The sequence below is a fragment of the Mytilus californianus genome, unplaced genomic scaffold (genome assembly GCF_021869535.1).
Source record: "Mytilus californianus isolate M0D057914Y unplaced genomic scaffold, xbMytCali1.0.p SCAF_3, whole genome shotgun sequence".
Taxonomy (NCBI): domain Eukaryota; kingdom Metazoa; phylum Mollusca; class Bivalvia; order Mytilida; family Mytilidae; genus Mytilus; species Mytilus californianus.
The window spans coordinates 23,635,654-23,649,946 of record NW_026262679.1 but is presented as its reverse complement, the minus strand read 5'-3'; the positions used below and the strand labels follow the sequence as shown (position 1 = coordinate 23,649,946).

The following is a 14,293-nucleotide window of genomic DNA, read 5'->3' as shown; positions in this document are numbered from 1 at the left end:
CCCTAATTAACTGTCATTGCACAGTACTTAGTACTTTTGTTCAAGTGATCGCTGAAATATATTTTGTCATTTAATTGAATTGCTATTTTTTTTAACTTACTGCTACTTACCTGTTGAGAAGGACCAGACTTTTTATCATCTGCTTTTGAACCTATAATATAAAAGAAGTATAATACTTTAACAACTCAAACAAGAAAAAATAGTTACAGGATTCCCTGAGCACTGTTTCTGAATTATCGTTGTTAGGAACCTTATAAAAAGTTGTTATTTGGCATTCCTTAATGTTTTTCCTTGCTTGGATAATTGTCTGTTTAAGGCAGATCTTTGATTGTTTCTGATAGAATTTAACCTAAGATCATCCCTGGTTTTTGATGGGATTTGTGTTGCTCAGTCATTAGATTTCTATAATGTGTTTTGTATAATGTTATTTGTCTTTTGATAGATTTTTGGGTTTTTTTGCCATGGCATTGTCAGTTTGTTTTTTGCCATGGCATTGTCAGTTTGATTTTTGCCATGGCATTGTCAGTTTGTTTTTTTTTGCCATGGCATTGTCAGTTTGTTTTTCGACATATGAGTTTGAAAGTTCCTTAAGTAACGTCTCTCTTTTTAAGTTTTACAATTTTTATAGACTCTGGATGATATTTAGAGCTTGACAGGTTGTTTAAAACTAACTTATATATATATGTGAAACATTAATACACAGTACATGGTCAACCATGTTCACATTAACCCAGATAACAAATTTCAGGAAGAATCTTATTTGAAAATGAGACGAAAATTTCATACCAGTACATTGCCTGCATGTGTTAGTAATAAATATAAGTATAATATACAAGTATTTAGTAAACAAGAAGTTGAAGAGCGATGAATCTGAAACTGTGTCACACCATATAACATGCTGGCATCAGAGACATATATACACAGATTGACAACTCCGTGAAATCACGTTAAATCCGTCTGCCCAGAATGAGAATCTCTCCGATGAATTACGCTACGAATCGGGGACGAATAACCCCCGACATCTATAAAAAAAACAATGGGAAAACTTACCTCAGATTAAATAATTTCTTTTCTAAAAAGCTACTTGAAAATTGTTGTATTTATTTTTATGTATTTATTGAGAAAAATATTTTCTGCTTTTCGGTATTTCTAATTATTTTAAGATTAAAATCTGGTAATGATCATAAAATTGATAATGCAAGAAACATTTCTGCACTTCATTTCTTTGCTAAATTTGCTCTTTAATTACACAGTGAAATTATGTCTAAGTCTGATTCTCTGGTAACTAATTCCTTAGAGTTGTGATTGTGGATTCACAGTGTGTGATTACGTAAATTATTACCCTCCGATCACCTGAAATTTGCCGGAGGTGAAGTTCTAAAGGGATTATCGCTTGGTAATTGTTTTTACAACTAAACAAATGCTGACATATTATTTTAACCATGACCAGAACTTTATTTAAACAGAAGCACTGGGCAATGCTATAGTATTCAATCAGGAAAACAAAAATAGTCAATTAACATGTTTAGAAAAGAAATAAAACAACTTTTTCATAAATAAATAAACAGCTGCGCCATGAGCGCATGATACGCCCGTCGTCTTGTGTGTGAATTTTTATGCAATAAGCATAAATAGTTTCTGACATACAGCGTGACATACGAAAACCCCCTTTTTCAATATCTCTAAAATAAAATTTTGAATCAAAACCAAAAAGTATACAGATCTTTAGATTAATATAACTAAGAAGTGTGTAAAATTTTAAGCAATAATCATAAATTGTTTTTGAGATACGGCGCGACATGTGAAAAACCCCTCCCCCTTTTTTTACAAAATACTCAATAACTCAAAAATCAAATTTTGAATCATCACCAAAAAGTATACAGATCTTAAGGTTAATATAACTAAGAAGTGTGTAAAGTTTTAAGCAATAATCATAAACTGTTTTTGAGATACGGCGCGACATGTGAAATGCCCCTCCCCCTTTTTTAACAAAATACTCAATATCTCTAAAATGAAATTTTGAATCATCACCAAAAAGTATACAGATCTTAAGGTTAATATAACTGAAAAGTGTGTAAAGTTTTAAGCAATAATCATAAATTGTTTTTGAGATACGGCGCGACATGTGAAAAAGAACACACACCTGTTTTAGTTACTAAGTCCCGTAACTCAAAAAGTTTTAATCTTATTTTCACCAAAAAGTATACAGATCGTTTGACCATCATAAGAAGCAACTATGTTAAGTTTCATGAAATTTGGATAAGTCATTCTCAAGTTACGGTGCGACATGTTTACGCCGGACAGACAGACAGACAGACAGACAGACGGACGGACGCCGGACATTTGTATACCATAATACGTCCCGTCAAAAATTTGACGGGCGTATAAAAATACAGCCAGTGGCATTTTGTCAAATGTCCGATTTTGTCTCGTGAGAAATTGATTACCATGACTTTCAACTTTAATATTTGCTTGGTGTTTCAACCAACAGCTAGACTTTTTGCACAGTTGAAGTCCAGTACAGTTTCGCTAGAGTTGATTAAAAATATTTTCAAATAGCATGAAAAAACAAGCACTTACATTTTGTTTTCGGTGTAAATAGTTTCAGCATGATACAAATTTAAAAAGTATTTGTTTGGACTCTTATATTATAGATTAATAGTTATCACGGGGGGTGTTCAGAGAGTTGGAAGTCCCTTTTTTTGACGATCAATGCTTTTGAATGGGGACATATGGTTGGAACCCCTTTTAAAAATGGCCGGATTGACCCCTAGATTCGGTCTTCAAATCCCATGGAAATACTTTTTATTTTTGTTTCATTTGACTACCGGAGTACTGCAACATTCTTATCTTTACTCTTTGCTGTTGGGGAGTGAACTAAGACAGATTTGAAATTGTTCATAAGTTCTATCTGATCTTTTGTTGGTTGTGTTGCTCAAGGTAATTTTTGGTGTAGTGCTATGTGGGCTATTATTTTCTTTTCTTTTGTTATTTTTTTCCACTGTGTTTACACGACCTTGTCATTTTTGTATTGCCCCTTGACATCTTCTGCCTCTGTTTGCTTATTTTAAGCTACTTTGGTCATTCTAAAGATTTAAAATAAACCGTAACCACTAATAATCTTGTGGTTTGTTTTAATAGGATATCATAGTGTCTCATTCCCTGAATTTGTTATACAGGAATTCATTTTAATATCAGTTTTTTATTAGCAAATAAACTGCTTGGGCTCTTCACACAACTTATTTTTAGGACGGAATGCATCAATAGGTACATACATGTATCAAGTCACCGATATATAAATAAACATTACTGGTATGTGCTATTGTACTACACAAGAATTCTTAAACATACTTAGATGTGTTAAGAATATTTTTGTTGTTGTCTCATTGACATATAAACCACATCTCCTTTTACTCATAGCATCAATGTATTTCAGAAAATATTTGCATACACATTATTTTTCAAAACACGAGATGTGATTTAGTGATCACAGAATGAGGACATGTAGAACTGAAGCAACACAAAAGATAAGTATTAACAAGCACCATTGTAAAAGGACTGAAACATACATAGATGATGACCAATATGAACCCGTAAAGACTATATAGCTAGTGTACCTGTAGAGTGAACATTTCTTGCTTCTTATTCTACATCATTTGTCATTTCATGTTAAGTCAATTAAATATGTTACTTTACATATACATGTAGAGGAAGGACTTTGTGAATCGAAATATTTAGCTTTTTTAAGTACATGTACTGTCAAGTTATATATTCATAGGGGTGTTGTGGCATAAACTAATATAATATTTTCTTTTTTTACATTATGCTACAAAGGTAGCATTTTCCATTTTCATAAAGGGGCCTCTGTGGCCGAGTGGTCTAAGTAGCTACTACTGTAATCACTAGCCAGTCAACACTGAGGTTGTGAGTTTGAACCCCGCTCGTGCGGGTGCATTCGACTCCAATCTTAATTGACTAGGATTGTCAGTTTTCCTATCGAAGGTCTTTGGTTTTCTCCGGGCACTCCGGCTTCCTCCACCAATAAAAACTGGCCACCACGAAATAGCCCAAAAGTGGTGCTTAAAAGTGGCGTTAATACACCAAAAAAATCAAAATCAAAATCCATTTTCATAATGTACAAAGATATTATAGAACATCATTGTCTCATTGGCAATCATACTACATCACCATATTGTTATACATGTACATGTATGTATACTTTGTAAACTTTTCATAAAGAAGACAAATGAAGTTGAACACAAGATATTTATTTGCATTTCTTTCCATATGATCTCTGCACAACTGCCACTCTACCACTTCTGCTTCAAATACAATAGATTGGAAGCAGAGTCTTGTATTTGTTTTTAGTTCAATGATGCCACCATCACTTGCACAAAAAGCGCATACATCAAGTTTGACATGTGAACTACAATAATATGGTGTTTTCACAGGATAAACACATGTAAGTTTTTCTCTCACAAAAAACATATTTAGGTATCATACTGATAGGAGTAGCAATCGGTCCACTCCATGACTGTGTTGTCATATTCTGAAAAAAGTAATCACTAATAGTTGTTCCTGACAGTCTGCCAGGGAGTCTTATTTTCAAACAGAAAGAATTGGGAGTCCTGCATTCAGCACATGTTATAACATCTCTTGTATGCTGCGCTGTTAGGGAAATTTTATCAATAGCTTTGTTCTTTTTAAAACAGGATCCTGTTCAAAAAGAAAAAAAATGCTATCAGATACTGAATGTAAATATATATAAACTACAAGTAACCTACATGTACCCTATATTTTTCTGCCAGGAGACAGAATACAATTATGTATTTTTATTTGGCTTAAACTGGTGACATTTGATTTCAGGAAACAACTATTTAACTCTGAGAGAGGGCTATTGGTTTTTAACTTTATATTATTTTGATTGGCAACTTTGACAAAAAGAAAATTCTAATTGAGAGTTTTTTCTAATAAAATATTGTATGCGAACAATATTCTCTATGAAATGTTGTCAGGAGAACAATAATTCATGAGGAACATTATTTTCTGATGTTTCAATAGATGTAAGCAGAATAAATCTATGAACCTAAATAAATTTTGAGCAGACACATTAGACACATTAGAACAGGACTCTGTTTATTTGTATGACCAAAATAACATGGCTTCCAGCTATAATTCCGCCTTTTTTTTTTTAATCACAAATATTTAAAAATTCAACCTGTATAGACAGAGCCTGTATGTCTTAGGAAAGTAATTCATGTAATAAGTACAATCATTATCTGAAGATGAACCAGTTTTAAAACCAAGGACTAGTACAGGGGTCTGTCTCTATAAATTAACAAAATGAACATAGCCAACAGCTATAATACTGATTTTTTTATAGTAAATTGCATCAAAGTGATTGAAAATTATTAAAATGCAACCAATATAGACAAAGCCTGTAAGTAATTCAAGTGATAAGTACAACCATTCTCTGAAGATGAGCAACTATTAAAACCAGATACTAGTACATGTACAGGGGTCTGTTATACAAATAACCAAATCAACATGGCAGACAGCCATAATACTGATTTTTTTTTGTGTAAATTGCATCAAAATTGGTGAAAATTTTCAAAATTCAACTGATAAAGATAGAGCCTGAATGTCCTAAGAAGCTATTTCATCCGCAAATATTTTTCTTTCAATTAGAGTGAAAAAAGTTTTTACCAAGAAATGAAACCGTGTTCAAAATTTTCGTAATGTCCATGTTGACCCAGCTTTCCCCTTATTAATGACTGGAATAAAACTTTAATCGTCACAATATTTTCACCTAAGTATTGCTACAAACTGAATAAGAGAAAGTAAATAATATAAGAAATTGAAATATATACTTACATTATGCTGTTTTAAAATGCTTGAGGTAAAATAACAATCGTAAGTCAGTTGTGATCTTCTCTGTTAGTTGTTACAAAATGGTGATAATCTCTTCTCGATAAAGTCATGCTGGGCCACGCGATTTAACTTGGATTTCGCTGACCACTGTTGGAGTTGCCAATCTCTGTGTATATATGTCTCTGCTGACATGAAGCCTGATTACAAATATTACAGATGGACAGATAAGGGTAAAGCAGTACACATCCCCTCCGTCAGTCCCCTCCGTCAGAGCGGGGGTATTCTAAATATTAATGTACAGCGATAACAGCAGTAAAATATTCCATTTCATTTTTATTGGACTGGTGATATTACATATTTACTGAATATATAAAAAGACATCATGAACTCTATCTAACTGAGTCTGACAACTATTTTTAAAGTCAAGATAAGCACAAAAGAAAAGGTCATTTTATCTAATATAATCATTTCCAGATCACTTATATACTCATATCAGGATGACTAATCACCTGCAAAGAGAGTCTACTACAGCTACTCATATAATGTGAATTTTCTCATACATAGATATAGGAAGATGTGGTATGAGTGCCAATGAGACAACTCTCCATCCAAGTTACAATTTATAAAAGTAAACCATTATAGGTCAAGGTACGGCCTTCAACACGGAGCATTGGCTCACACCAAACAGCAAGCTATAAAGGGCTCCAAAAAATTACTAGTGTAAAACCATTCAAACGGAAAAACCAATGGTCTAATCTATATAAAAACGAGAAACGAGAAACACGTATGAACTACATAAACAGACGACAACTACTGTAATCAGATTCCTGACTAAGGACAGGTGCAAACATTTGCAGCGGGATTAAACGTTTTAATGGTACCAAACCTTCTCCCTTTTCTGAAACAATAGTATAACATCACAACATAGAAAAACATGTCTTTTTTGTGCAAATTTTTTATTGAATTAATTACCTTGTTCCTCTTGACTATCATCTTCTTGGGTTAATTTCCTTCTGAGTCCTCCAGATTTACCATCCTGTTTTTTTGATGTACTGGTACTCTCTGCTCCTTCCTTTTGCTGAGTTCCTTGTATCTCTCCCTTTCCTGTTGGAACTTGTCTGACAGGATTTTTTGTTTTCTTAGATGGTGTACCATGCTCGGGTTCTGGTTTAAGCTTTTGGGGCACACCATACGTTTGATGAGAACTATGCTCTGTTTGGCCTTGTCCAGTAAATTGACTTTTGGATGGTGTTCTCTGCACTTGACCTAATACCGGTATATCAGGATTAACTACCTCTGGTGGAACAGGGAATGGTTGATGTGGAAATCCATAAAATCCATAGGGATATGGTACTGGTCCTCTTTGATTCCATTCATGAGGTTGTTCAGGAGATATTGGTTGCATTTCTCTTGGACCTGTATTTGAAGGATTATAAACTGGACGAGGGAAACCTGATGGATCTTCAGGAACACCTTGGTATTGAGGCTGCATTTGAGAGAACTGTCTGCCAGGGCTATACATTCCTTCCTGAGGTGGGGGAGTACCTGGCCTATTATCAAAGTTTACAAAATTAGTTTATAATTTGAATTTTTAAGTGAAAAAAAGTTAAAATGCATATTACCAAAATGTGTCTTTTTTTACATTAACTCTTTCAATTATTACTATATTTACCAACACCACAGAAAACAATAGTTATTGTATTTGTTCAAATGGAGAGTTAACTTTGCAAAAGTTCAAATGGCCAGGTAAACACCAACTGATTCTTGGGGTAGGTTTCATTTCCTTCCCAATAATTTAAAAAAAAAAATAGTCTTTTTATTAGTAATAAGATGCTCCGCTGAGCGCAGCCTGATACAACTGCAGTGGTCAAACCCTGAACAGTTGGGCAAATTTGGACACAATATTCAAGCTTGATACTATTTGAATTTGGATTGTGATCAAATTTTTGACATGAATATAGGTTTCTGACACAAAATAAATGTGGTCAAATAACTTACAAATCTAATGCGCAATACTGTGCAATTGAAGATTTCTTCTTGAAACTTTTCAAAATTTGAAATTTTGAAAATTTTGAAAAAAAAATATCAACCCTTTTAAACAAAAATTGGAAACCCCCTTTCCCCCCAAACTTTTTGAATCCCCTGTTAGCATTAACCATCAAACTCAATTGCAGTCTTTCCTTTGTAGTATGGAACCTTGTAGCACAATTTTAGTCTGGAAACTAGAAAAATGCTTTTTTAAAATTAAAAAGCCTCCATCAGCAACATTAAATAGTAATATCTTAAAATAAAATTCCTTCACTTACATAATCATGGCTATAATTAAATTACCTTTATTAAACATTTTTAAAATAGTAACTTCTAAAAATAAATTGACAGCTAATCACCTAAAGACAATACATTTCTTTAAAAACAATTTAAAAGCAGTGTAAGGGAGGTAATTTCACAATATGTGTTTGAATTACCTCCCTTACACTGCTTTAAAATTATGTTTTGTACTTAAGTAATTGTCCATTAACCTGGAAACCCTTGTTTTTCCTCCTTTTTTGCACCTAATTCCTAAACAGTTTGAGCCACAACCCCCAAGACAAATTCTTACCATCCCTTTGTGATATGGTAACTTGTGTTATAATTTCAGAGAGATCCATACACCATTTCACAAGTTCTTGTCTGGAAACTAGAAAAATGTTTATTTGGGCCCCATTTTGGCCCCTAATTCCTGAACTGTTAGGACCATAACCCCCAAAATCAATCCCAACCTTCCTTTTGTGGTCATAAACCTTATGGTAAAATTTCATAGAAATCAATACACTTAAACAAAAGTTATTGCCAGGAAACCAATGTGTCTTCGGACGACGACGGCGTGATACCAATATACGGCTGCAAAACCTGGAAAATGAAAAATGCATACAAAATGTAGGATTGCTATGTCTCGCTTCCACAACAAAATGTTGCAGGTTTGACAATAATTGTCATTTAAGAGCATTATATACTCATGAGGAATCAATTAAGATTTCAGTCATGTTTGTAGATCTTGTCTTGCTGATCTTCATAACTTACAAAAATTTCTTTCTACACATATCTATTAAAATTGTACAGATAATAGCCAATTAGTCTGACAATTTTGGTTATAATGAACAGTAGGTATATCTAGACATTCTTATCATTTTTGCCCTGCATGGTTTTCTCTACCTATTATGGCTTTCAAAATAATGGATCAAGTACAAGTTTGTACTTTAACCCTATGCATACTATTTTTCTGGGAGAAGTGAGTTAAAGTCATATTTTCTAATTGATAACTACTACACACCCTTAGAAAATTAATTGTGCTCTAAAAAAAGTTTAGAGTTAAGCAGTCACATACTCACCATCCCCAATGTGACGACTTTGGCCCAGGATGCTGTTGTGTTCTTGTATGTTGTTGTGACCATGGGAATGGTCTTTCTATCTCAGAGATGAAGTGGCTCTCTTGGTCATGGTGCTGCCTTGATGATAACTTTTCAGCTTCAGGATGTTCCTGTTGTTCTTTGTGTTTCAGTTGAGGAGATCCCCTTAATGTTTTTTCAACATCTTCATCCTGCAGCCTATAATGTTGTTCTGAATCTACTGTTGGTCCTAATGGTTTATTTATGCTTTGACTTTCTTCACCATTACCTTTACTCTGAATCACAGCCTCTTGAAATGGTTCTGATATGTGAGAAGAGTTTTCCAGCTGACCAGTGTCAATATTAGTTTCCACTACCATTTCTGCACTTTTTGAAGTTGATATTTCATCCTGTCTGTTAGCAAAATATTCAGGAGGCCTTTTCACAGCCATAAATGGATTAGGACCTTGTGAATGTTCCACTGATTTGGATCTGAATGATTCCTCTGACTGTTCAAACATTTTGGCCTTGTCTTTTACAGACATTCTGTTCTCACTGTTGTTTCCTCTCTCAGTTGTTTTGTTTCTAAAGAAAGGCTGGTTCTGATCCTCTTCCTCTGTGTCACTTTTCTCTTCTGTTGGTTTTTCAAAAGCATCTCTTTTCTGTTTAAAACTTTTGGGGGGTACAGGGGGTGGATTATTCCCCTCTTTTGAGTGAACTCTACTTAAAGAGCTTACAAATCCTGTGTCTACTGTAGTATTATTGTCCTGGTTTAAATGAGTAAAATCTTGAGGCATTTCAGGAGCATTCCATTGATCAGGAGTACCATCGCTTTCATCACTATCAGAGCTTCTACTTCTGGCGTCCTTAAACTCCTCTTCATCAGATTCACCACTCATTATTTCAGTGAGTATAAACTGGTAAATCTCTTTGTCTCCTCATTTATCTGAAATACAATATCATTTGAATATAGAAATTCCTATACTTAACTTGATGAAGTATACAGCATCACTAGAAATATCCAAAGACATGAGAATCATTTATAGAGTTCATATGGCTCAGCTTCTAAAAATGAGCCATTATGCCATGATATTTGACAAGGTTCTAGTGTTAAGACTTGTAGCTTGTGTATAATGAGTTCATATACTGAATGTCATCATCATTTAAGGCATCTGATACAGTAGCAAGGGCAGATAATAATGCATTTAAATCTAGTGCGCTGTTTTTGCAACATTGCTAATGATAAGCATAAAAAATTCGCTGAAAAATCACAATGTCATCAAATTGGTTACATGGATTGAAAGTATTTGCAAAGAAAAATCTACTGAGGGATGGGTTTAATTCATATAGCGTTTGTATCTACAGCTGGAATAATAGCATGACCAAGTTACATTCATGACATTAAGAATACACTGCAAACATAATTTAGCTAAAAAAGTTAAATTGAGTTGGTATTATAAATACTCTTGTTTATTTACCAGTATTTCTAGCTAAAAGATTAGCACAACCCCTACTTTTTTTCTTTTGCAATCCAAAGGTACTGCTCTAGGAATGTTATATTGAAAATGCAAGAAATCAATCAACCGTATAGTTTTTTCTGTCTGCATTTGTAATGGCAAGAAAATTGTCTACAGCTTTTGATTAGCTATAATTGTATTATTTTATAAACATTTATTGGCATTCATCCTTCATTAAGGGGACTTACTGAAAGGCCTATAAACTAAGGAACTCTTTGCAAAAAACTGGCTGAAAATATCTCTTTTCATTTTAAACTGGTGTTATTTTTTCCCCCCGTTATTTCAGGATTTCCCTTCATAATTATTACTAAGCACTACTTTTTTTTTAATTATTGAATGTGTCTAAACTAATTATTGCAGTTAAGCATGTTTCACATTGATGGAGGAGTTTATAGGAAGGCAAATTACTATAAATCAGTAGGAATTGTTTATAATACATTGTAGTTAAAATGCAAGTTTCCTATAACATTTCCACAATTTACCACACTCTCAAACCATGATGTAAATAAACTAGAGGCTCACAAGAGCCTATGTTGCTGACCTGCATCTATGTGTATTTCAAGTCCAGAATATGACAGTTACTTGACATTTGTTCTGTTGGTTGATAAAGTCTAACGCTTAATTTTGTCAGGTTTTTTGGGCTTACCCTTTTAGAATTTACCTTGGAGTTCTGTATTTTTGTTAATAGTTCTTTCCAACACTGAAGATTAGAATATAATTCATGACTAATCAGATCTTTTTTTGTTGATCTTGTATTGCTAATAATTTTTTTCTGGTTTCAGTTTCTCTCTATCTAGAAACTCATCATAGATACCAGGATTCAAATTTTGTATGCAAGAGACACATCTCGTCTACAAGACTCATTAGATGCTCGAATCCAAAAAGTGAAAAAGACCAAATAAAGTTCACAGTTTAAGAGCATTGAGGACCCAAAATTCTGAAGGGTTTTGCCAAATACAGCCAACTTGAACATGTTGAAGGTAATCTATTCCGTGGTTAGAAAATATTAAGTATTTTAAAAAATTCAAAGTTTTGTAAACAGTTAATTTATAATTATAACTATATCAATGATTATTCATGTAAACACAGAAGTGCTAACTACTGGGCTATAATAGTTTTAGCCAAAAAAATAAGAAATGGATACAAACCGTCATTTGAGGGCAATTACTTTAACTTCTATGAGAAGTGTATTGAATATTTCAGCTTTGTTGTTTGCAGATCTTCTCTTGCTGATCCTTTTTTTTTTGTTTACATTTTCTCTTTATCTTCTATAGTTTTTGCCAAACACATAAAAATGGGGGAAAATCCTCAATTAAGGGCGATTACTGCAATAAGGACAATTTTGTCAACTTATTAATAGATTTTGTCTTGCTGATCATTTTTGCCTCTTACTACTAGGGTAGTTTTATCAACCTTGACTACCCATTAGGCTATGGCATGGTCGGTGACTCTTACAGTTTTTCATTGTCAATAATATATAGTTTATGAATAATATCAAATAAAATGCTTCGCTGAGCGCAGCCTGATACGACCGCAGAGGTTGAACCCTGAACAGTTGGGGCAAATTTAGACACAATATTCAAGCTTGATACTGTCTGAATTTAGATTGTGATCACATTTTTGACATAATATAGGTTTCTGACACAAAATAAATGAGGTCAAAGATCTTAAAAATCTATTGAAATTTGATAAATTTTGAAAAAAAAAAATATGAACCCCTTAAAAAAATGAAAAAAAAAAATTCCCCCCCCAAACTTTTTGACCCCCACTTTGGAGCAATTACCCCCAAACTTAATCCCAGCCTTCCCTTTGTAGTATGGAACCTTGTAGTACAATTTTAGAGAGATACATACACTTAAACACAAGTTATTGTCTGGAAACTAGAATATTCTTGTTTTTGGCCCCTTTTTTGCCCCTGATTCCTGCATGTTTAGGACAATTGCCCCCAAATTCAATCAAAGCCTTCCCTTTGTGATATGGAACATTGTGGTACAATGTCAGAGAGATCCATACACTAACACACAAGTTATTGTCTACAAACTACAAAACTGCTTGTTTTTGACCCCTTTTTGGTCCCTAATTCCTAAACTGTTGGTACCATTACCCCCAAAATCAATCCCAACCTTCCTTTTGTGGAATTGAACCTTCTTGTAAAATTTCATAGAGATCCATTTATATAAACTGAAGTTATTGTCCGGAAACCAAATGTGTCTTCGGACGACGACGACGACAACATCATAGCATTATACGAACCCAAAAAATTTTTTGTGGTGGTATAAAAATTGGCCAGGTTAATGTATTGGCAGATCTTGTCTTGCTGATCTTTTTTGCTGTTTAGAGATTGCCTTTATCTACTATGAATCTACTATAGAGGGTGGTAAAGGGTTATTTCTGTGCAACATCTTCAGCCTTTTTATTTCACGTGTTTTCGTGTTTTGACGTTTCATTTCTCAGTTTTCATGTTTGGTTTTGATGTGCATGCTTCGTGTTTCCCCTTATTTATTTTCTGTGTTTCATGTCGGTACTCTGAATTTCTCATGCTTGTCCCGCATTTGATTAAAAAGTAAACCAGGACTTACTCAAAGTCAGCACAGATATTGTTTTAAATTGTGTATTAATAAAATGGTTCCCAGGATATTAATTGTTCTCTTCATTAATAGCCTATAAGTACTTAAATATTCTTTTTCAGATCAGATGCAACTAGCAGACGCTAAAAGTTGACTGATGGGTTTTCACGTCAGCATGATTTCCAAGAAATAACTTCTAGTACTTTTTACCTTAATATTTATGATTTTATTTCTTGTGCTTTGTTTATCCAGGTTTATATTTTCTGTGCAACATGTTTGCAATTTTTACTTCATGTGTTACCATGTTTAGAACACTTTTGTGGGAAAAATTTGGTTGATTATATTGGGAGTCACTGAAGCATGACTGGAGCCCCCCCCCCCCCCCCTTTTAGGTCAGTCAGTGGGCCCCCCTTACAAAAAGTTCTGGGATCCGCCACTGATCTTGTCCTGTTGATCATTCTTGTTGCTATATTTCTCTACTTTAGGGGCAATAACTTCGACAAGGAACCGAGCACCAATTTGAGTTGTGAAGACAGTTTTGTGAAAAGACGGCCGATCTAAACTGAAAAATGAAAGTAGTCGTATACATATTTTTTCTTAATTATTAGGAATGGAAACGAATAGCTTCTGTAAACAACATTAACTTCTAAATTATGTTGGTTTCTTTCATAAAATAACGTATATAGACTTTTTGATAGAGCAAGGAGAAAACGAAAGTAGAAAATTTAGCGTTACTAACGAAAAGAAATAACATTTTTTACATAAATTTTGAACATAAAAACTGAAATAGATTAGTCATAACATTTTCGTTTACAAATATTTTCCCAGTGTACCAGTATAGGCTAGCCAATTCGTAGTTTACCTAGTTAAAAGTTCGTAAATAGCACTACAGCACACTTCACAACTTTTTGAGCAAATTGACGCATGCGTAACTGACGTTTTACTTTCGTTATGGGAAATGATGCTATTTATT

At 33.6% G+C, this 14,293-nt stretch overlaps 1 protein-coding gene across 1 annotated transcript in view; it reads right to left on the bottom strand.

Moving 5' to 3' along the window:
* Positions 1 to 14,234, bottom strand: part of LOC127734141 (protein mono-ADP-ribosyltransferase PARP14-like) — an 89,878-nt gene extending 75,644 nt beyond the window's left edge. The window contains exons 1-4 of the mRNA XM_052243824.1: positions 14,183 to 14,234; positions 9,240 to 10,182; positions 6,844 to 7,421; positions 111 to 151 (exon numbers count right to left, since the gene is read on the bottom strand). Of these exons, the coding sequence (XP_052099784.1) occupies positions 111 to 151; positions 6,844 to 7,421; positions 9,240 to 10,135 (1,515 nt within the window). The 5' untranslated portion in view covers positions 10,136 to 10,182; positions 14,183 to 14,234. The remainder of the gene's footprint in view (positions 1 to 110; positions 152 to 6,843; positions 7,422 to 9,239; positions 10,183 to 14,182) is intronic.
* Between the last annotated feature and the right edge of the window lie 59 nt (positions 14,235 to 14,293).